This window comes from Coregonus clupeaformis, chromosome 12 (assembly GCF_020615455.1).
Source record: "Coregonus clupeaformis isolate EN_2021a chromosome 12, ASM2061545v1, whole genome shotgun sequence".
NCBI lineage: Eukaryota > Metazoa > Chordata > Actinopteri > Salmoniformes > Salmonidae > Coregonus > Coregonus clupeaformis.
The window spans coordinates 23,567,065-23,589,484 of NC_059203.1; the positions used below are offsets into that span (position 1 = coordinate 23,567,065).

The following is a 22,420-nucleotide window of genomic DNA, read 5'->3' on the forward strand; positions in this document are numbered from 1 at the left end:
CACTGTGGGGATGGTGTTCTCGGGGTGATGAGAGGTGTTGGGTTTGCACCAGACAAAGCGTTTTCCTTGATGGCCAAAAAGCTCAATTTTAGTCTCATCTGACCAGAGTACCTTCTTCCATATGTTTGTGGAGTCTTCCACATGCCTTTTGGCGAACACCAAACGTGTTTGCTTATTTTTTTCTTTAAGCAATGGCTTTTTTTCTGGCCACTTTTCCGTAAAGCCCAGCTCTGTGGAGTGTATGGCTTATAGTGGTCCTATGGACAAATACTCCAATCTCCGCTGTGGAGCTTTGCAGCTCCTTCAGGGTTATCTTTGGTCTCTTTGTTGCCTCTGATTAATGCCCTCCTTGCCTGGTCCGTGAGTTTTGGCGGGCGGCCCTCTCTTGGCAGGTTTGTTGTGGTGCCATATTCTTTCAATTTTTTAATAATGGATTTAATGGTGCTCCATGGGATGTTCAAAGTGTCGGATATTTTTTTTATAACCCAACCCTGATCTGTAGTTCTCCACAACATTCTCCCTGACCTGTTTGGAGAGCTCTTTGGTCTTCATGGTGCCGCTTGCTTGGTGGTGCCCCTTGCTTAGTGGTGTTGCAGACTCTGGGGCCTTTCAGAAAAGGTGTATATATACTGAGATCATGTGACACTTAGATTGCACACAGGTGGACTTTATTTAACTAATTGTGTGACTTCTGAAGGTAATTGGTTGCACCAGATCTCATTTAGGGGCTTCATAGCAAATGGGGTGAATACATATGCACGCACCACTTTTCCGTTATTTATTTTTTTGAATTTTCTGAAACAAGTAATTTTTTTCATTTCACTTCACCAATTTGGACTATTTTGTGTATGTCCATTACATGAAATCCAAATTGAAATCCATTTAAATTACAGGTTGTAATGCAACAAAATAGGAAAAATGCCAAGGGGGATGAATACTTTTGCAAGGCACTGTACATAATAAATACATTTTATGGACACAGTCTATTTTGTTTGTTTTTACTCCTGTCCTTCCGCTACCCTCAACCCCTCCCATATATTTCTGATATCAATCTGGTTTTATTTCTATTTGCCATATCTTTCAATCTGTGCTCTTTCACAACAGTTCTTAACCTATAACCTAAAAAGGCCATTCTTGAACGTAGGGTGAGACATTGTTACTAATCTGCTAGAGAAGCAGTTCGGATTTAAGTATAACTTTTGTATGACTGAAGCCTTTAGTGAGTGATCTAATGCTTTAATATTTAAACATTTCTGCCCTCCGAATTCATATTCATTATATAAATAGGCCCGTTTAATTTTGTCTGGCTTGCCGTTCCAAATAAAATAGAATTTTTTTTCTCATATAATTTTAATAACTGTTCGCTAGGTGTTGGCAAGACCATAAGCAAATAGGTCAACTGGGATATTACTAAAGAGTTAATCATGGTGATCTTTCCATAAATATACAGGTATTTACCTTTCAATGGTAAAGATCTTATCTATTTTTGCTAACTTTCTATTAAAGTTTATTGAAGTGAGATCATTTATTTATTTCGGGATATGTATATCGAGTATATCCACATCACTATCAGACCATTTTATTGGTAAACTACACAGTAATGTAAAAGTTGTATTTTTTAGTGATCCAATACGTAATATAGGACACATTTATCATAATTTGGTTGTAATCCAGAGAGGTTAGGAAAATTATCTAGATCCTCTATGAGGCTGTGGAGGGATCCAAGTTGTAGATTTAAATGAAAACATTAATCATCAGCGTACAATGACACCTTTGTTTTTAAGCCCTGGATTTCGAATCCCTTGATATTATTGTTGGATCTGATTTTAATAGCTAACATTTCGATGGCCATAATAAATAGATATGCCGATAGTGGACAACCTTGTTTTACTCCTCTTGACACTTTAAAACTTTCTGAGAAGTAGCCATTATTTACTATTTTACACCTAGGGTTACTATACATGATTTTAACCCATTTTATAAGAGATTCTCCAAAATGGAAATGTTCCAGGCATTTATATATAAACTCCAGTTGTACTTTATCAAAAGCCTTTTCAAAGTCAGCTATGAATAGCAGGCCTGGTTTCCCAGATTTTTCATAGTGTTCTATTGTTTCCAGTACTTGCCTTATATTATCTCCAATGTATCGTCCATGTAAAAAACCTGTCTGATTAGAATGAATAATGTCCGACAATACCTTTTAAATTCTATGCGCTATACATTTTGCTAGAATTTTTGCATCACAACACTGAAGTGTAAGGGGCCTCAAATTTTTTTTATGGACTGGGTCTTTATATTCCCCACTTGTATCCTGTTTCAGTAATAATGAAATCAGACCTTCTTGTTGAGTGTCTGATAATCTACCATTTACATAGGAGTGGTTAAAACATGCTAATAACAGTCCTTTGAGTATATCAAAAAAGGTTTGGTATACCTCGGTATGCCATCCAGCCCTGGAGTTTTCCCGGACTTAAAGGCTTTAATTGCATCAAGTTCCTCCTCTGTAATTTCGCCTTCACATGAGTCTTTCTGTACGCCTGTTAATTTTACATTATCATTAGAGAATTTAGTAATATGTCCAACTGGCCTCACAACCGCAGGCCACGTGTATGGCATTGTGTGGGCGAGCGGTTTGCTGATGTCAACATTGTAAACCGAGTGCCCCATGGTGGCGGTGGGGTTATGGTACGGGCAGATATAAGATACGGACAATGACCAACAGATCATATCTTTATTCCCAGTCATGTGAAATCCATAGATTAGGGCCTAATGAATTTATTTCAATTGACTGATTTCTTTATTTGAACTGTAACTCAGTAAAATCTTTGAAATTGTTGCATGTTGGGTTTATATTTTTGTTCAGTCAATTAAAAATGCAAATGCCATTTAAGATTAATTTTTTGAAACCGTAATATCAACTGGTTATATTATATTGTGGAACACAATCTTCCAAAAGGCTGTAACCTCAGCAGTGGCACTTGCTTGTAGAAGTCTATGGCTGTGCAATGGCATAGCCTTGCTTGGTTAATTTAGCAGACAAGACGCTCTTATTTCCCAAGCCCTTATCACAAAGTACATTCCACCAAATAGTTTTACAGTATTTGAAAAGAAATTGAGCTCTGCTTAAAGATCGAGCTTTGACGTCCGTTCGAGTACTCAAGAACTCAATTACTCATGCCCATCCCTAGAATAGGCCACTTGGCATGGCCCTGCTGTGGGCTGCCCGGTCAGCTCTTAATTGCTTGGTGCCAGTCAAGTTGAAATAGGCTATACATCGTCTGTCAGATCACGATGTCGTTGCCATCGACGATGGCTGTCAATCATCTTCGATATCCGATACTATCATAATAACGGCCAACCCTACATGACATTGTTATGATCCTCTCCTTCTGAGCATGTTACCACAGTTTTTACACTTGTTTTTCATACTTTTCGATGTTCACAGCCCAAAACGTAGCTCTCATGACCTTCTGAACTGTCTCCCGAGAAAAAACAACAGCAACAAAACCATTTAACAATTTAGAGTCTGTTTTAGCTGTGAAAAATGTCAAACATTTAAGTACTGGTGAGCTTGTGACTCTCTCTCTTTTTCTCTCTTTTTCACTCTCTCATGTCTCTCTTTCTCACATCTCTCTCTCTTTCTCTCTCTCATTTATTTTTCTCAGTTTTTCTCTCTCTTTCTCGCGTCTCTCAACTCTGAGTCAGCGACCCCTCACCTTAGCCCTGAGGGGATCGGCGTCGTGAAAGGACTTGATGCCTCCATGACTTTGACCTCTGACCTTTTGATTGATAGGCCAATAGTGTTCCAACACAGTTACCATTGTAAAGGATGAAGTACAGAATTAACATAGAAAGTGAAAGAGTGAAAGAGAGAAATAGAAAGAGAGAGAGGTTGAAAGAGACAGTGTAAAAGAGAAAGAACGCTTGAATGGAGAGTGAACGACAGCGACTGAATGATTGAGCGAGCGATTGAGAGAGAGAGCGCGCCTCCATGCACAATGTCTTTGTGCCACCCAGTAGTCAAGTATGAGGAAGTGTGGCTTTTGCCTTTGCAAAGTTAGTTGTTATTTCATCATTGTGGCTTTTGAAAATAAGGTAAATAGCTTTTCTACTGATAGTTGTCTAGTGTACACGCTATGAAAGTACAGCTTACACATGCACTCTATGCTGTTTTATGTGCATAACATGGCCAATTGCATGGTTTGTGTAAACATACTCTTCTACATACACCCTCCATAGGACTCCATACGAGGCTGAACATATTGACAGGCACACACGTAACACACACACACACACACAGTACTGAAGTGTGTGCATGCAAATCGTGACACTATAAATACATTGACAGACATGCATATATACCACACACACGCCATACACTCACAAAGACACAAATGTGTGTAAATGGCAAGTGGGGTGATGCTATAATATTTTTTTATTTAACCTTTATTTAACTAGGCAAGTAAGTTGAGAACAAATTCTTATTTACAATGACGGCCTAAAGTTGTAGGCCACACAAGCTCACAGAACGGGACTGCCGAGTGCTGAAGCGCATAGCGCGTAATAATCGTCTGTCCTCGGTTGCAACACTCATTACTGAGTTTCAAACTGCCTCTGGAAGCAACGTCAGCACAAAAACTCTTAGTCGGGAGCTTCATGAAATGGGTTTCCATGGCCGAGCAGCCTCACACAATCCTAAGATCACCATGCGCAATGCCAAACACACTCGACTGACACACACACAGATTTAAAGTATTTAGGATTTTAGTCAGTTTGGTACAGCAGGAAAATAATCCTGCAGAACAGGACATTTGAATTATTATGTGGATTATAATTCATATACTTTTTTTTATAGGAGTTGATCATTTTTTTGTTAGAGCAAATCGAGTCTGACATTTTAAAGTGGAAATTACTAAAAAATGTAAACCTCGGAATACACTAGAAGTTTGCATTTCCTGCTGAGCAGGAAAATAATTATCAGCAACTAAATAGTGATCAAATGAATATCCTACATCTACAGTGGGGAAAAAAAGTATTTAGTCAGCCACCAATTGTGCAAGTTCTCCCACTTAAAAAGATGAGAGAGGCCTGTAATTTTCATCATAGGTACACGTCAACTATGACAGACAAAATGCGAGATTTTTTTTCTCCAGAAAATCACATTGTAGGATTTTTAATGAATTTATTTGCAAATGATGGTGGAAAATAAGTATTTGGTCAATAACAAAAGTTTCTCAATACTTTGTTATATACCCTTTGTTGGCAATGACACAGGTCAAACGTTTTCTGTAAGTCTTCACAAGGTTTTCACACACTGTTGCTGGTATTTTGGCCCCTTCCTCCATGCACATCTCCTCTAGAGCAGTGATGTTTTGGGGCTGTCGCTGGGCAACACAGACTTTCAACTCATGGGGTTGAGATCTGGAGACTGGCTAGGCCACTCCAGGACCTTGAAATGCTTCTTACGAAGCCACTCCTTCGTTGCCCGGGCGGTGTGTTTGGGATCATTGTCATGCTGAAAGACCCAGCCACGTTTAATCTTCAATGCCCTTGCTGATGGAAGGAGGTTTTCACTCAAAATCTCACGATACATGGCCCCATTCATTCTTTCCTTTACACGGATCAGTCGTCCTGGTCCCTTTGCAGAAAAACAGCCCCAAAGCATGATGTTTCCACCCCCATGCTTCACAGTAGGTATGGTGTTCTTTGGAAGCAACTCAGCATTCTTTGTCCTCCAAACACGACGAGTTGAGTTTTTACCAAAAAGTTCTATTTTGGTTTCATCTGACCATATGACATTCTCCCAATCCTCTTCTGGATCATCCAAATGCACTCTAGCAAACTTCAGACGGGCCTGGACATGTACTGGCTTAAGCAGGGGGACACGTCTGGCACTGCAGGATTTGAGTCCCTGGCGGCGTAGTGTGTTACTGATGGTAGGCTTTGTTACTTTGGTCCCAGCTCTCTGCAGGTCATTCACTAGGTCCCCCCGTGTGGTTCTGGGATTTTGCTCACCGTTCTTGTGATCATTTTGACCCCACGGGGTGAGATCTTGTGTGGAGCCCCAGATCGAGGGAGATTACCAGTGGTCTTGTATGTCTTCCATTTCCTAATAATTGCTCCCACAGTTGATTTCTTCAAACCAAGCTGCTTACCTATTGCAGATTCAGTCTTCCCAGCCTGGTGCAGGTCTACAATTTTGTTTCTGGTGTCCTTTGACAGCTCTTTGGTCTTGGCCATAGTGGAGTTTGGAGTGTGACTGTTTGATGTTGTGGACAGGTGTCTTTTATACTGATAACAAGTTCAAACAGGTGCCATTAATACAGGTAACGAGTGAAGGACAGAGGAGCCTCTTAAAGAAGAAGTTACAGGTCTTTGAGAGCCAGAAATCTTGCTTGTTTGTAGGTGACCAAATACTTATTTTCCACCATAATTTGCAAATAAATTCATTAAAAATCCTACAATGTGATTTTCTGGAGAGAAAAAATCCTCAATTTGTCTGTCATAGTTGACGTGGGTTAGAGACTGCATCCTTAACCAGTGTACCGCAATCGCACCTGTGCATTATACAATCTCTACCACAGCCCATCAAGCCATGCACCAATCAGTGTGCAGAAGAATATGTCCAATGTTTGCACATATCCTGTACAGTAACCAGAACATTTTGTATTGTGTGATTTACCTAGCAACTCCAATTTACCTAGCAACTCCACTGCTACTTTCAGTTGACACTCCCTCAACACTAAACAATATCCCAATTGTGAGGTTGAGTTGTTATAAATAACAGGCATGTGTAACATACAGACACGCACGCACAGTCACACACACACACAATCACACACACACACACACACACAGTATAATGCAAGAAATGGGCCAGTGATCCCATTCAACCGAAATGGCAGCATCTGCTTGCCTAAATTAACCAGAAGGATGTAAATTGTGCAGACTAACTTTAGCAAGAGGATGTCACTGTTTCTGTTTCTGTGTGTGTGTGTGGTAGGCTGTTGCAGCATCTTAGAGAGGATAAGGATGGTTGTGAAAGTGAAGATTCCAACAGAAGTTTTTTCTCATGTCTATTTTTAGCAACAGACACTCAGATCAACAGAGAAGTTCATATCATCGTTGTTTTCCCCTCTATTCTTAAAACACATTGTAATTCTTATGATTTAATGTTATGAGTAGCTTTCAGCATACCTTTACCATATAGAACCCATATTCACAAAGATTCTCAGAATAGGGGTACTGATCTATGATCAGTTTTGCCTTTTAAATCATAATGAATAAGATGGGGGACCTGATTTGTGCCCTCGGGGCCTTGAGTCACTGACCTGAAGTACATGAGTGCAAATCAGATAGGTACAAATGCTATACATGTCTCAATGTGGTTGTAAGGTGTCCTTGCTAGCTTTGTCAAGTGAGTCCTAACCCACCCCTTCTCTTTGATGTCATGGTGATACGCTTTAGGTCTCTTCAAGGTGTGTGTGTGTGTGTTTGTGTGTGTGTGTGTGTGTGTGTGTGTGCCCCCCACCATTTCCTCTGAAAACACACTCTTCTGGTAATACATGCTGTTCTGCTGCCTCTGGGTAATTCCCGTGGCTGTTTTTTGTTTTCACACATGAAGGGAAATGGCAACGTTAATAGATTTATCCATACTGAAGTACCACACTGGATATTAAATACATCAAATCAAATCAAATGTTATTAGTCACATACACATGTTTAGCAGATGTTATTGCGGGTGTAGCGAAATTTTTGTGTTCCTAGCTCCAACAGTGCAGTAGTATCTAACAATTCACAAAAATACACACAAATCTAAAAGTAAAAGAATGGAATTAAGAAATATATAAATATTAGCATGCACAATTAAGAAATATATAAATATTAGCACGAGCAATGTCGGAGTGGCATTGATTAAAATACAGTAAAATACAGTATATACATATGAAATGAGTAAAGCAGTATGTAAACATTATTATAGTGACTAATGTTCCATTATTAAATAAAAAAATAGATAGAAAGAGATAAAATGCCTGCATCTTCAAATATCATTAGGGTACCACAATTTGAGATGGAAAACAAAGTGTAGCCATATATACACACACACATATACACACACACACACACACACATAAACACACACACATATAAACACATAGAACCAAGGTTAAGGACACTTTAGACAGTCCATACCGTAGCTGTCATGGCTCATTAGTTATCATGGCGATGGAATGAAGTCATCTCATACAACCATCCAGATTCTGTTTCGCTACACGGATTTCACAACGGTAATCAGTCTGGTAATTATGAGGCTAGTAATGAGGGTCTATTATGCTAGAATGCATCAGTTATCCCAGTGGTACGATCTTACTGCACAACCCGCCATTGTAAAGAGTTCTCCAGATGTACTGGAGTCTGTTGTTTGGTGATGGGGCAGTGTCATTCATATTTGACCTACAGTAATAAGTGTGTATGTTTCCCCTCTGAGTACTGTCTGACTGAACGCTCATGCAGACATTTCTCTCTCTTAGTAATTTCTCTACTCATTGACCATATTCATAACGTTTTCCCAGAATAGAAGTGTTGATCTTGGATCAGTTTTTCAATGAATAAGATTAGTTGGACAGGGGGGATCGGATCCTAGATCTCCTACCCTGAGTCGCTTTAGCTCAGCTTAGATACAGGGTGGAGTTCAATCAAACCTGCAAGGTGTCAATTCACATGATTCCTGGACAGCACTATAGTTCATCCCTTAAAAACATTGGGCTTGGATCTTTGATGATATAATGTCTGTCTGTGGTACTGTGTGCAAGTATGCTGAGTGAAGTTTGCTGTTGTTGTTTTTGATGCAGTACTGTTTTTTCTCATTTGACCAATGCTAAATAGGGTAGCTAACACTTTATTATGTGTTATGTTTTGAATTCTTATAGCAAGTCTTATAATGCACCATGGGATAGGCACTTTAAGTACATTCATAATGCATTATAAACAGGTGACTCATAGACAGTGTTATTACGGTAAGGAGTTAAGAACATTGTGTGCTTAACCTACTGTACAATTCATTAAGGATTATGATGAAGGATTTCATATTGTTTTACTGCCATTAAGCCTTACCTGTCCATGCCAGGGCAGTGTGGAACAGGGTTTACCAGTGTGAGGACACAGGCCCTTGACGGTAAGTATGTGAGTAACGCTGCTGACTAATGTTTGTCATGACGTTCAGACACCGTGGTACATTTCCATCATATTGTCCTCTCCTGCTCTGAGGGGAATAATATGTCTCCTCCCTTCCTCCTTGTCTGTCCTTTCTTTCTATCTGCAGTATCTTTAATATCACATTCCATGCAAGGCCATTGAAACTGCTTGGAGGAGGATTCATGTATCAATCTTTTTGACACCTAAACATGACATAGTGGTGTAAGTTGAATCGGTAAACAAATCTAATATGGCCTCGTGAACTTTTGAGGAAAGTCGGGCTCTGTAGTAACGAGCATTGTGCAATATTTGTTATGATTTTTCACAGCCAGGTACTCTTCCATCAATGCCCTACACACGTTATGTGGTCAATTTACATTAGTTATAGGTCTACACTTACTACAGACAAATTGGGCATGAGTAGGCTTATTCCTGACCCAGATAAATGAACACAATGTTTCAACAAGCATTTTTAACTGCAATGCCCACAAAATGTTCCTTCGATAACCCGTGACTGAAAAGGACTCTGAAATATTTCTTCTCCAGTCTACCTATAAAAGGAGGCTATTGCTGCGGGACATGGTTTTATTGTCTCACTTTTTCTGGCTAAATGTAGCCTTGTTACTGGTAAAAACTTGATTGAGGTGACAGATCAATGTACTGTATCTGACCCAAATGCCACACAATGTTCAAATCCACCTTTCTCCCCCTCACTTATTTCTTTTTTTCTTTCTTTCTTTCTTTCTTTCTTTCTTTCTTTCTTTCTTTCTTTCTTTCTTTCTTTCTTTCTTTCTTTCTTTCTTTCTTTCTTTCTTTCTTTCTTTCTTTCTTTCTTTCTTTCTTTCTTTCTTTCTTTCTTTCTTTCTTTCTTTCTTTCTTTCTTTCTTTCTTTCTTTCTTTCTTTCTTTCAGTCTTTCTGAGGCTGCCTTTTTTCTTCACTTTCTCTCTTCCCCCTCCTATTACTGAATGTCATTTTGGCCGTGTCCCTTTGAGCAGGATGATGTGAATGTAGTATGACTGTTATTCTACATAATATACAAACTATGAACACATACACTTTACATACACTGAGTCACATTATCTGACAATGGCCCTGTATACTACCTACCGTCATTGTGCCCTTGAGCACGGCACTTTACCCTTAAGTGCTCCAGGGGAGCTGCTCTTCCTCAGCCGCTGTGCTGCTCGCAGTGTGTCAGGTTGGGTACTGTGACAGTTAAAAAACTAAGAATATCTGTGCAATTGGACCAATAAAGCAAGTATTGTAGTATTGTATAATGAGACGTCAGCCCATGTTTTGTTTTGATCTAATCTAGTTGTTCATTGTCCTGAATCATTCTAAATACTTGTAGTATACCCCTCAGGTGTGGGATACAGCTATTTATTATGGTGTGTGTGTGCTTGCGTGTGTACATGTGCGGGTGCGTACCATCATTGGTATGTTTTCATCACACAAGTGTAGACTATTCCATGGGATCAGCTATCCCTTTTCTAGTGTGTCCCGGCACAGACCTCAGCATGGGGGCCTTGACTGGGCCAGGAAAAGAAACAACACGAGAGAAGAAGAGAGAGAAAAAAAGAGAGGACAGAAGGAGAGAAGGGAGAGTCCTGGCAGGGTTTTCTATTTTGGGGAAGGACAGCCCAGATCCCACCACTGACACCAATTCACAAACGTCAGTCTGGAGCTTAGAATGCAGCACCTCAGCTTCGGTTCAGTCACAGGTTATCCATTCTCCAATGATCTAGTCTAACAAACAAAACCTTGGATCATCATCTTAACACGTCTTTCTCTCCTCTTTTATTTTCCTTCCCTTTCTCCGTAGTGGATATGCTAGTTCCTTGCGAGGCTTCGTCACCACTCCGGCCGAAGCGGCCCATGGATCTGCATACCTAGAGCCTGGTGCGTCCCGGGCCTGACTCGGTTATGCTGGCACCCCACCACTCCCTCTTCCTGGGAGCCTTCTCAGTCCAGCACTGTTCCCAGTACTCCCAGCAGCACCTGCCACAGCACATCCAGGTGAGGAGCCCTTTCACAAACGTTATAGTTGAGATAGCCCCCTATGGCACTGGCTATGCTGTCACAGAAGCAATCAATGGCAAATATAGGAGGTGTGCCCTCTTTCCATCTCTATGATCCCTTTCCTTGGGCTGAAATAAGTTCCTGAATATTGTCTATGTCCCAGTTCGCCGTTCGTCACTAGTTACCACAGCCACAAAGTCATTAACCCCGGCTATTTCAAAAATGTATATTTTAAAAATGTGATTTTATACCTAACCTTAACCCTGACCTTAAACACACTGCTAACCTTAAATTAAAACCAAAAAGCAAATTTTTATTTTCATGAATGTTTACGATATAGCCAATTGGGACTTTGTGGTTGTGGTAACCCAGTGTGCTTAAATGCAAATCTGAATGGTCTCGTTTCAGTACGGGTATGACATGGAGCAGAGTCGGTGGGAGAAAGAGCAGGACAAGAGACAGGAACTGCAGCAGCTGATGTATAAGGATAAGAGTGAGCAAAGTAAGTAACTGTGCCCCCTGGCCCTGTGGAGGACACATTGCATGTCATAGAAATGAGTAGAATGTTATCAGTATGTTATGATCTGTATCACAGGAGGTTGGTGGCACCTTAATTGGGGAGAACAGGCTCGTGGTAATGGCAGGAGCGGAATTGGTGGAATGGTATCAAATACATAAAACATATGGTTTCTATGTGTTTGATGCCATTCCAATCGCATCGTTCCAGCCATTATTATGAGCCGTCCTCCACTCAGCATCCTCCACTGTACTGTATATAAGGAATCAAATCGAATCAAATCAAATTTTATTGGCCACATGCGCCGAATACAACAGGTGCAGACATTACAGTGAAATGCTTACTTACAGCCCTTAACCAACAGTGCATTTATTTTTAACAAAAAAGTACAAATAAAACAACAACAAAAAAAGTGTTGAGAAAAAAAGAGCAGAACTAAAATAAAATAACAGTAGGGAGGTCATATATACAGGGGGGTACCGGTGCAGAGTCAATGTGCGGGGGCACCGGCTAGTTGAGGTAGTTGAAGTAATATGTACATGTGGGTAGAGTTAAAGTGACTATGCATAAATAATTAACAGAGTAGCAGCAGCGTAAAAGGATGGGGTGGTGGGGCAGTGCAAATAGTCCGGGTAGCCATGATTAGCTGTTCAGGAGTCTTATGGCTTGGGGGTAGAAGCTGTTGAGAAGTCTTTTGGACCTAGACTTGGCACTCCGGTACCGCTTGTCATGCGGTAGCAGAGAGAACAGTCTATGACTAGGGTGGCTGGAGTCTTTGACAATTTTGAGGGCCTTCCTCTGACACCGCCTGGTATAGAGGTCCTGGATGGCAGGAAGCTTGGCCCCAGTGATGTACTGGGCCGTACGCACTACCCTCTGTAGTGCCTTGCGGTCGGAGGCCAAGCAGTTGCCATACCAGGCGGTGATGCAACCAGTCAGGATGCTCTCGATGGTGCAGCTGTAGAATTATTTGAGGATCTGAGGACCCATGCCAAATATTTTCAGTCTCCTGAGGGGGAATAGGCTTTGTCGTGCCCTCTTCACGACTGTCTTGGTGTGTTTGGACCATGATAGTTCGTTGGTGATGTGGACACCAAGGAACTTGAAGCTCTCAACCTGTTCCACTACAGCCCCGTCGATGAGAATGGGGGCGTGCTCAGTCCTCTTTTTTTCCTGTAGTCCACAATCATCTCCTTTGTCTTGGTCACGTTGAGGGAGAGGTTGTTATCCTGGCACCACACGGCCAGGTCTCTGACCTCCTCCCTATAGGCTGTCTCATCGTTGTCGGTGATCAGGCCTACCACTGTTGTGTCGTCGGCAAACTTAATGATGGTGTTGGAGTCGTGCCTGGCCATGCAGTCATGGGTGAACAGGGAGTACAGGAGGGGACTGAGCACGCACCCCTGAGGGGCCCCGTGTTGAGGATCAGTGTGGCAGATGTGTTGTTACCTACCCTTACCACCTGTGGGCGGCCCGTCAGGAAGTCCAGGATCCAGTTGCAGAGGGAGGTGTTTAGTCCCAGGATCCTTAGCTTAGTGATGAGCTTTGAGGGCACTATGGTGTTGATTGCTGAGCTGTAGTCAATGAATAGCATTCTCACGTAGGTGTTCCTCTTGTCCAGGTGGGAAAGGGCAGTGTGGAGTGCAATAGAGATTGCATCATCTGTGGATCTGTTGGGGCGGTATGCAAATTGGAGTGGGTCGTGGGTTTCTGGGATAATGCTGTTGATGTGAGCCATGACCAGCCTTTCAAAGCACTTCATGGCTACAGACGTCAGTGCTACGGGTCGGTAGTCATTTAGGCAGGTTATCTTAGAGTCCTTGGGCACGGGGACTATGGTGGTCTGCTTGAAACATGTTGGTATTACAGACTCAGTCAGAGACATGTTGAAAATGTCAGTGAAGACATTTGCCAGTTGGTCAGCACATGCTCGGAGTACACGTCCTGGTAATCCGTCTGGCCCTGCGGCCTTGTGAATGTTGACCTACTTAAAAGTCTTACTCACATCGGCTACGGAGAGCGTGATCACATAGTCATCCGGAACAGCTGGTGCTCTCATTCATGCTTCAGTGTTGCTTGCCTCGAAGCGAGCATAGAAGTGGTTTAGCTCGTCTGGAAGTCTTGTGTCACTGGGCAGCTCGCGGCTGTGCTTCCCTTTGTAGTCTGTAATAGTTTTCAAGCCCTGCCACATCCGACGAGCGTCAGAGCCAGTGTAGTACGATTCAATCTTAGTCCTGTATTGACTGTTTGCCTGTTTGATGGTTCGTCGGAGGGCAAAGCGGGATTTCTAATAAGCGTCCGGGTTAGAGTCCCGCTCCTTGAAAGCGGCAGCTCTACCCTTTAGCTCAGTGCGGATGTTTCCTGTAATCAATGGCTTCTGGTTGGGGTATGTACGTACGGTCACTGTGGGGACGACATCATCGATGCACTTATTGATGAAGCCAGTGACTGATGTGGTGTACTCCTCAATGCTATCTGAAGAATCCCGGAACATGTTCCAGTCTGTGCTAGCAAAACAGTCCTGTAGCTTAGCATCTGTGTCATCTGACCACTTTTTTATTAACCGAGTCACTGGTGCTTCCTGCTTTAGTTTTTGCTTATAAGCAGGAATCAGGAGGATAGAGTTATGGTCAGATTTGCCAAATGGAGGGCGAGGGAGAGCTTTGTATGCATCTCTGTGTGTGGAGTAAAGGTGGTCTAGAGTTTTTTTTTCCTCTGGTTGCACATTTAACATGCTGGTAGAAATTAGGTAGAACGGATTTAAGTTTCCCTGCATTAAAGTCCCCGGCCACTAGGAGCGCTGCATCTGGATGAGCGTTTTCCTGTTGATTTATGGCCTTATACAGCTCATTCAGTGCAATCTTAATGCCAGCAATGGTTTGTGGTGGTAAATAGACAACTATGAAAAATATAGATGAAAACTATCTTGGTAAATAGTGTGGTCTACAGCTTATCATAAGATACTCTACCTCAGGCGAGCAAAACCTCGAGACTTCCTTAGTATTTGATTTTGTGCACCAGCTGTTGCTTACAAATATACACAGACCGCCACCCCTTGTCTTACCGGAGTCAGCCGTTCTATCCTGCCGATGTAGCGTATAGCCCGCTAGCTGTATGTTATCCATGTCGTCGTTCAGCCACGACTCGGTGAAACATAAGATATTACAGTTTTTAATGTCCCGTTGGTAGGATAACCGTAATCTTAGGTCATCCAATTTGTTCTCCAATGATTGAAGATTGGCTAATAGGATTGATGGGAGCGGCAGTTTACTCGCTCGCCGTCGGATCCATACAAGGCACCCCGACCTACGTCCACGATATCTCCGTCTCTTTCTCATGCGAATGACGGGGATTTGGGCCTTGTCGGGTGTCTGTAGGATATCCTTCGCGGCCGCCTCGTTGAAGAAAAAATCTTCGTCCAATACGAGGTGAGTAATCGCTGTCCTGATATCCAGAAGCTCTTTTTGGTTATAAGAGACGATGGCAGAAACATTATGTACAAAATAAATTACAAATAACGCGGAAAAACACACATAATAGTACAATTGGTTAGAGGGCTGTAAAACGGTAGCCATCTTCTCCGGCGCCGTTTGTGTTAAATACTTATATTATCATGTAAACTTTGATGACCATGTCTTTTAGAAATGCAATGTATGATGACAGCTGTGCGGTCTTGTAGGTAGTTTAGGTGTTTGTGTGCATGGGTTTCGGTTGATCCTTTGAATCATACAATGTGTTTTATGGAACAAGGGGAATTCCTTTAGTTAAGTCACAGTCTATTTGCACATGAAACCTAAGTCGAAACAAGGAAGCAAGTAACATGGAGCACTTAATAATTGTACAATGTCATGTTGTTTGTTGTCTTTTACTTTCGGGAAGGAAACCTCTGTTAACAAATGTGGCCAAGCAATCTGTAAGTCACCAAATTCCTAGGAACCTGCCCATCAGAGTTCAGCTTTAAAGGGGTTACATGCCGCCCCCTCTTTTTACTGCCAAAGTCTGCCATTGTTGATTCTGCTCGTGAGGAGATGACAGGCCTCTGAACGACGCTGATGGGAGGTTGCAGCTTTCCTATTTGACAACAGAAAACCAACCGTCTTTTGTTGTCTAATAGAAAGGCTGCATTATCAGAATGTGATTTTGTATTGACATTTTCTGAAATTACAATGCAAAAATTCAACATTTAGCTCCTTTAATGGCTTATCCTTCAATAACTTGCATTTCGCAAGTCATAGCAGTCAGACGGTCTGACTAGTAATAAATTACAAGGGAAATGCATAGCATCTTTCCTCTTCTGCTAATGTTGACATTTTCGGTAGGTGCATTGAATACTCAGTTTTAATAAGCAGGAATATAGGTAGATTATTGATTTTAACACATGATGAAACTGCTTGTCAGTTATTATACAGTACAGATAAAATATGTATATTTTAATTGTTGTCCGTATCCCGCCACTGACACTAACACATCAAGTTCAGGGGTTGGAACCAGTTCAGGGAACAGAACCGAAAACCGGAAAATAACAAACATTTTCCTGGAACAGAATCCGAACCAGGAAACGAAAGTGATCTATATAGTTGTGGAACAGAAACATTATTTTTAAAAGCATGGGAACCGTTAATAATGTTATTTTACGTTCCAGGAAATGTTTTCAGTCCCACAAAAAACGCAACAAAGCGCCTATGCAAAGTCCTCACTATGTCACACAGAAACGTATTCCAGTGTCTGCCGGCCAGGTGGAAGTCTTTGCCAGTGTGTGTGAGTGTGTAGGCAACCTGCCCCTCCCCATCTGAAGCGTAGTCTACTGTAGCCTACTGACGTTACAACTGTGATTCAGAAATGATGGAGAGATTTTTTATTAGAGAAGAATGGATTCACTTTTCAATGCTAGTAAAGTATACTATACAGGTCCTTCAGAAATTATTCATACCCCTTGACTTATTCCACATTTTGTTGTGTTACAGCCTGAATTTAAAATAAATTCAATCGATTTTTCACCCATCTACACACAATAACCCATAATGACGAAGTGAAAACGTGTTTTTAGAAATTCTTGCAAATTTATTGAAAATGAAATACAGAAATATCTCATTTACATAAGTATTCACACCCCTTTGCTATGACACTCCGAATTGAGCTCAGGTGCATCCAATTTCTTTTGATCATCCTTGAGATGTCACTACAACTTGATTGGAGTCCACCTGTGGCCAATTCAATTGTTTGGACATGATTTAGAAAGAAACACACCTGTCTATATAAGGTCCCACAGTTGACAGTGCATGTCAGAGCAGAAACTATACCATGAAGTCCAAGGAACTGTCTGTAGATCTTCAAGATATAATTGTGATGAGGCATACAGTGCATTTGGAAATTATTCTGACCCCTTCACTTTAACCAAATGTTGTTACGTTACAGCCTTATTCTAAAATTGATTAAATTAAAAATGTTCCTCATCAATACCCCATAATGACAAAGCGAAAACAGGTTTTTAGAAATGTTTACAAATGTATAATAAATACAGAAATACCTTATTTACATAAGTATTCAGACCCTTTGCTATAAGACTCGAAATTGAGCTCAGGTGCATCCTGTTTTCATTGATCATCCTTGAGATGTTTCTACAATTTGATTGGAGTCCACCTGTGGTAAATTCAATTGATTGGACATGATTTGGAAAGGCACACAGCTGTCTATATAAGTATTCAGACCCCTTGACTTTTTTTTTTAAACTCAGTTGGCAAACGTACAAAATCAGCAGGGGGTCAAATACTTTTTTCCCTCACTGTACCCAAGACGACTCAAAGCTGTAATCGCCACCAAAGGTGCTTCTACAAAGTATTGACTCAGGGGTGTGAATACTTATGTAAATAAGATATTTTTATATTTCATTTTCAATAAATTTGCAAACATTTCTACAAACGTGTTTTCACTTTGTCATTATGGGATATTTTATGTAGATGGGTAAGATACAGTATGTATTTTTTTACATTTAGCCTGTTACATAACAAAATGTTAAATAAGTCAAAGGGTATGAATACTTTCTGACATTGGATTTATTAACTACAAAAAGTTAAGAAGTGTTTTTAATACTGGTGCCCCTCTGCACACACAAGCTTGTTAGCTAGCTAGCTAGCTAGCTAGCTCTAGTCCAACTTTAAGCCAACTCTCAGAAGTTCAAAGACATTCAAAGTTCCTCCATAGAAGCCGCTCCTCTGTAGGTATAATTCTGTGGGCCTAATTCAGATAATGCATGTCATAACAAGATTCCCAGTGCTTCAAGCCAAGCCTCTTCCTCCACCCTCTCTCACGCTCTCTCCCCACCTGCAAAATGTCAGTTGCATCTTGTGCCCTACACTTGTCTGTCCATTGTGCATACATATGTGCTCCATAGCTAGCTGCTCTATCCGCACTGATTGGTGAAGTAATTTAATGTCGAGCTAATGGAATATTTTTAGGGGGATTTCAGGGGTTCATAAAGGAACGATATACACCGGTACTTTTTTTTTTGTTCGAACCGGTTCAGAATGTAATTTTGCAGGTCGGAACAGTGAAACGGAACAAAACAAAAACGGAAAATAAGTTTAGTCAGCTTAGAATTCTGCACTTCAGCTTCGGTTCATTCTTGCCTGTGGTCCTCTGTAGCTCAGCTGGTAGAGCACGGCGCTTGTAACGCCAAGGTAGTGGGTTCGATCCCCGGGACCACCCATACACACAAAAAAAAAAAATGTATGCACGCATGACTGTAAGTCGCTTTGGATAAAAGCGTCTGCTAAATGGCATATTATTATTATTATTATTATTGCCTCTGATTGGGTGACTCTGTTGATGGACAGGTGCTGTGGCCAGTCTCCTGGTGAAACAGAAACTCAGAAGCCAAATCCTGAAGAGGAAGGAGCAGGCCGCCCTGGAGAGGACCGTCTCCAACCCCACCAGAAACACGCCCAGGGGTTACAGGTGAGAGTCGACCCAGTAGAGACTATGATTAAAGTTTCTACAGAAACGTTGTTTCCTTGTTGCATTCAACGTTTAAAAAATGTGTGACTGTGAGAGAGAGAACTGTGTGTGTCCACTCATGAAAATACGCTGTTATTAGACTCCCATGGCTATGGTGGAACTACCATCTTGTTCTTCTCACCTATCCAATCCTGTCCCACAAATTATCCTCATAAGGAATGAAAGTAAGAAAGATTTACCTCTAAGACAACTTAGATAGGCCTGAGTGACTCATTAGATTAGGTCAGTGGTCACCAACCTTTTCTGAGTCAAGATCACTTTCGCAGTCAAAAAGCAAGCCGACCCCCACCCAAAAAAAACATGACTTAAAAAATATAACATTAACCTAATAAACGGTTATTTTATTTACTGGTTACATTTTACCCCCTTTTCGTGATATCCTATTGGTAGTTAAAGTCTTGTCCCATCGCTGCAACTCCCGTACGGACTAGGGAGAGGCGAAGGTCGAGAGCCATGCGTCCCCCGAAACACGACCCCGCCAAGTCGCACTGCTTCTTGACACAGTGCACGCTTAACCTAGAAGCCTGCCGTTCCAATGTGTCAGAGGAAACACCGTACAGCTGGCGACCAATGTCAGAGTGCAGGCGCCCGGCCGCTAGAGCGCGATGGGACAAGGACATCCCAGCCAGACTAACCCTCCCCTAACCCGGACGACGCTGGGCCAATTGTGCACTGCCTCATGGGTCTCCCAGTCACGGCCGGCTGCAACACAGCCCGGGATCGAACCCGGATCTGTAGTGACACCTCTAGCACTGCGATGTAGTGCCTTAGACCACTGCGCCACTCAGGAGGCCCATAAAAAATGTTCTGTAGGAATGAGGTTTGTGCAGTAGACCTAATACATTATCACAGCACATTGGCTATACGCCTGGCCTGCCAATATTGTTCTTCTCAGAACATATTATATTTCAAAACTCAAGCTTTGATAACAAAATAGATCAGTTGGTGTAGCACTTGCGAGGCATAGCTGAGCATAAATTTAAATAATTTGCCAACAATTTGCTTTTTTATTTTACTGGACTGATGGTACTGTACCTGCATCTGATTGTTATGGTGCCTTCAAGACAACTGGGAACTCTGAAAAAACGAGGTCAAATCATGACACAGTCTTCCACCTGATGGCATTAACTCGAGTCGCACCACATCTGCCTCAGGCACAAATTCATGCTGTTCCTTTGACCAGAGAAAGTGAAATATTCACAACGAGCTGCTAATAATAATAAAAACACTGGGCTATCGATACACTTGGCTACACATTCATTGCCGCTGCATCTTGAGTGGAAGTAGAGAGAAGCGCGTTTTATGTTTTATAATAGTGTTGAATAAAAAACAGTGTTGACAGTGCTGAATAAAACTTAGACATGAACTCAGGTGATATATTACAGCCTGACTGACTGGCCTGAATGTCTCATTAGATTAAGTGATAGATTATAGGCTGACTGACTGGCCTGAGTGAAGCATTATTTTACAATACGATTCTTTACTGTCCCTTTTCATCAACATTATTTTTGTGAGGCCACCAGTACATACACAAAATCAATAGAACACAATACAATAGACACTTAGCAATGGTTATTTAACATTTTGGTGGATGACTCTCAACTGGCTCTCATGGTTGCATAGGGAACTGGCCCCAGATCCTGACATGCCAACAAAGCCTCACATGGTGACCCCTGCTGTCCATCATCCTCCATGTGACCAACGCAAGGACACGCCCCTCAGAAGAACAGGTGAGACATTTTGTAGTTTGTACAGTTACTACAAGATTGTTTCCCATTTTCACTATGGTGTCATGAGGTGACATTGTAAACAATATGCAGTCGACTTCTGACAATGGTTTGGGTCTGCCATGAATGATGCGCTAAACCAGAGCACAGCAGTGCTAATCTAGGATCAGTTTGACCTTTTAGAACATAATTAATAAGATTGCATGGACAGGGGGGACCTGATCCTACAGTAGATCAGCACTCCTACTCTGAGAAGCTTTATGAATACGGGCCCTGATCTCCAGAGCAAATTAATGTAATACATGCCTTTAACACAGAGTGGGTCATGTTTGAGAAGGCAATACAGATTCAATTTAAAGTAGAGTCATATTAAATTATTCCCATGTGTAGCTGTTGGGTGAGTTGTGTATTTAGATACACTGAGGGAAAAAAGTATTTGATCCCATGCTGATTTTGTACGTTTGCCCACTGACAAAGACATGATCAGTCTATAATTTTAATTGTAGGTTTATTTGAACAGTGAGAGACAGAATAACAACAAAAAAATCCAGAAAAACGCATGTCAAAAATGTTATAAATTGATTTGCATGTTAATGAGGGAAATAAGTATTTGACCCCTCTGCAAAACATGACTTAGTACTTGGTGGCAAAACCCTTGTTGGCAATCACAGAGGTCAGACGTTTCTTGTAGTTGACCACCAGGTTTGCACACATCTCAGGAGGGATTTTGTCCCACTCCTCTTTGCAGATCTTCTCCAAGTCATTAAGGTTTCGAGCCTGACTTTTGGCAACTCGAACCTTCAGCTCCCTCCACAGATTTTCTATGGGATTAAGGTCTGGAGACTGGCTAGGCCACTCCAGGTCCTTAATGTACTTCTTCTTGAGCCACTCCTTTGTTGCCTTGGCCGTGTGTTTTGGGTCATTGTCATGCTGGAATACCCATCCACGACCTATTTTCAATGCCCTGGCTGAGGGAAGGAGGTTCTCACCCAAGATTTGACGGTACATGGCCCCCTCCATCGTCCCTTTGATGCGGTGAAGTTGTCCTGTCCCCTTAGCAGAAAAACACCCCCAAAGCATAATGTTTCCACCTCCATGTTTGACGGTGGGGATGGTGTTCTTGGGGTCATAGGCAGCATTCCTCCTCCTCCAAACACGGCGAGTTGAGTTGATGCCAAAGAGCTCGATTTTGGTCTCATCTGACCACAACACTTTCACCCAGCTCCTCTGAATCATTCAGATGTTCATTGGCAAACTTCAGACGGGCCTGTACAGTGGGGGAAAAAAGTATTTAGTCAGCCACCAATTGTGCAAGTTCTCCCACTTAAAAAGATGAGAGAGGCCTGTCATTTTCATCATAGGTACACGTCAACTATGACAGACAAATTGAGAATGTTTTTTTCCAGAAAATCACATTGTAGGATTTTTAATGAATTTATTTGCAAATTATGGTGGAAAATAAGTATTTGGTCACCTACAAACAAGCAATATTTCTGGCTCTCACAGACCTGTAACTTCTTCTTTAAGAGGCTCCTCTGTCCTCCACTCGTTACCTGTATTAATGGCACCTGTTTGAACTTGTTATCAGTATAAAAGACACCTGTCCACAACATCAAACAGTCACACTCCAAACTCCACTATGGCCAAGACCAAAGAGCTGTCAAAGGACACCAGAAACAAAATTGTAGACCTGCACCAGGCTGGGAAGACTGAATCTGGAATAGGTAAGCAGCTTGGTTTGAAGAAATCAACTGTGGGAGCAATTATTAGGAAATGGAAGACATACAAGACCACTGATAATCTCCCTCGATCTGGGGCTCCACGCAAGATCTCACCCCGTGGGGACAAAATGATCACAAGAACGGTGAGCAAAAATCCCAGAACCACACGGGGGGACCTAGTGAATAACCTGCAGAGAGCTGGGACCAAAGTAACAAAGCCTACCAT

The 22,420-nt window shown here is 41.7% G+C and overlaps 1 protein-coding gene across 1 annotated transcript in view; it reads left to right on the forward strand.

Annotated features, from left to right (window-relative positions):
• LOC121578019 (histone deacetylase 7) overlaps window positions 1–22,420 on the forward strand; it is a 92,258-nt gene that overhangs the window by 26,832 nt on the left and 43,006 nt on the right. The window contains exons 2-5 of the mRNA XM_041892059.1: window positions 11,019–11,212; window positions 11,624–11,717; window positions 18,566–18,686; window positions 20,370–20,476. Coding sequence (XP_041747993.1) covers window positions 11,120–11,212; window positions 11,624–11,717; window positions 18,566–18,686; window positions 20,370–20,476 — 415 coding nt within the window. The 5' untranslated portion in view covers window positions 11,019–11,119. The remainder of the gene's footprint in view (window positions 1–11,018; window positions 11,213–11,623; window positions 11,718–18,565; window positions 18,687–20,369; window positions 20,477–22,420) is intronic.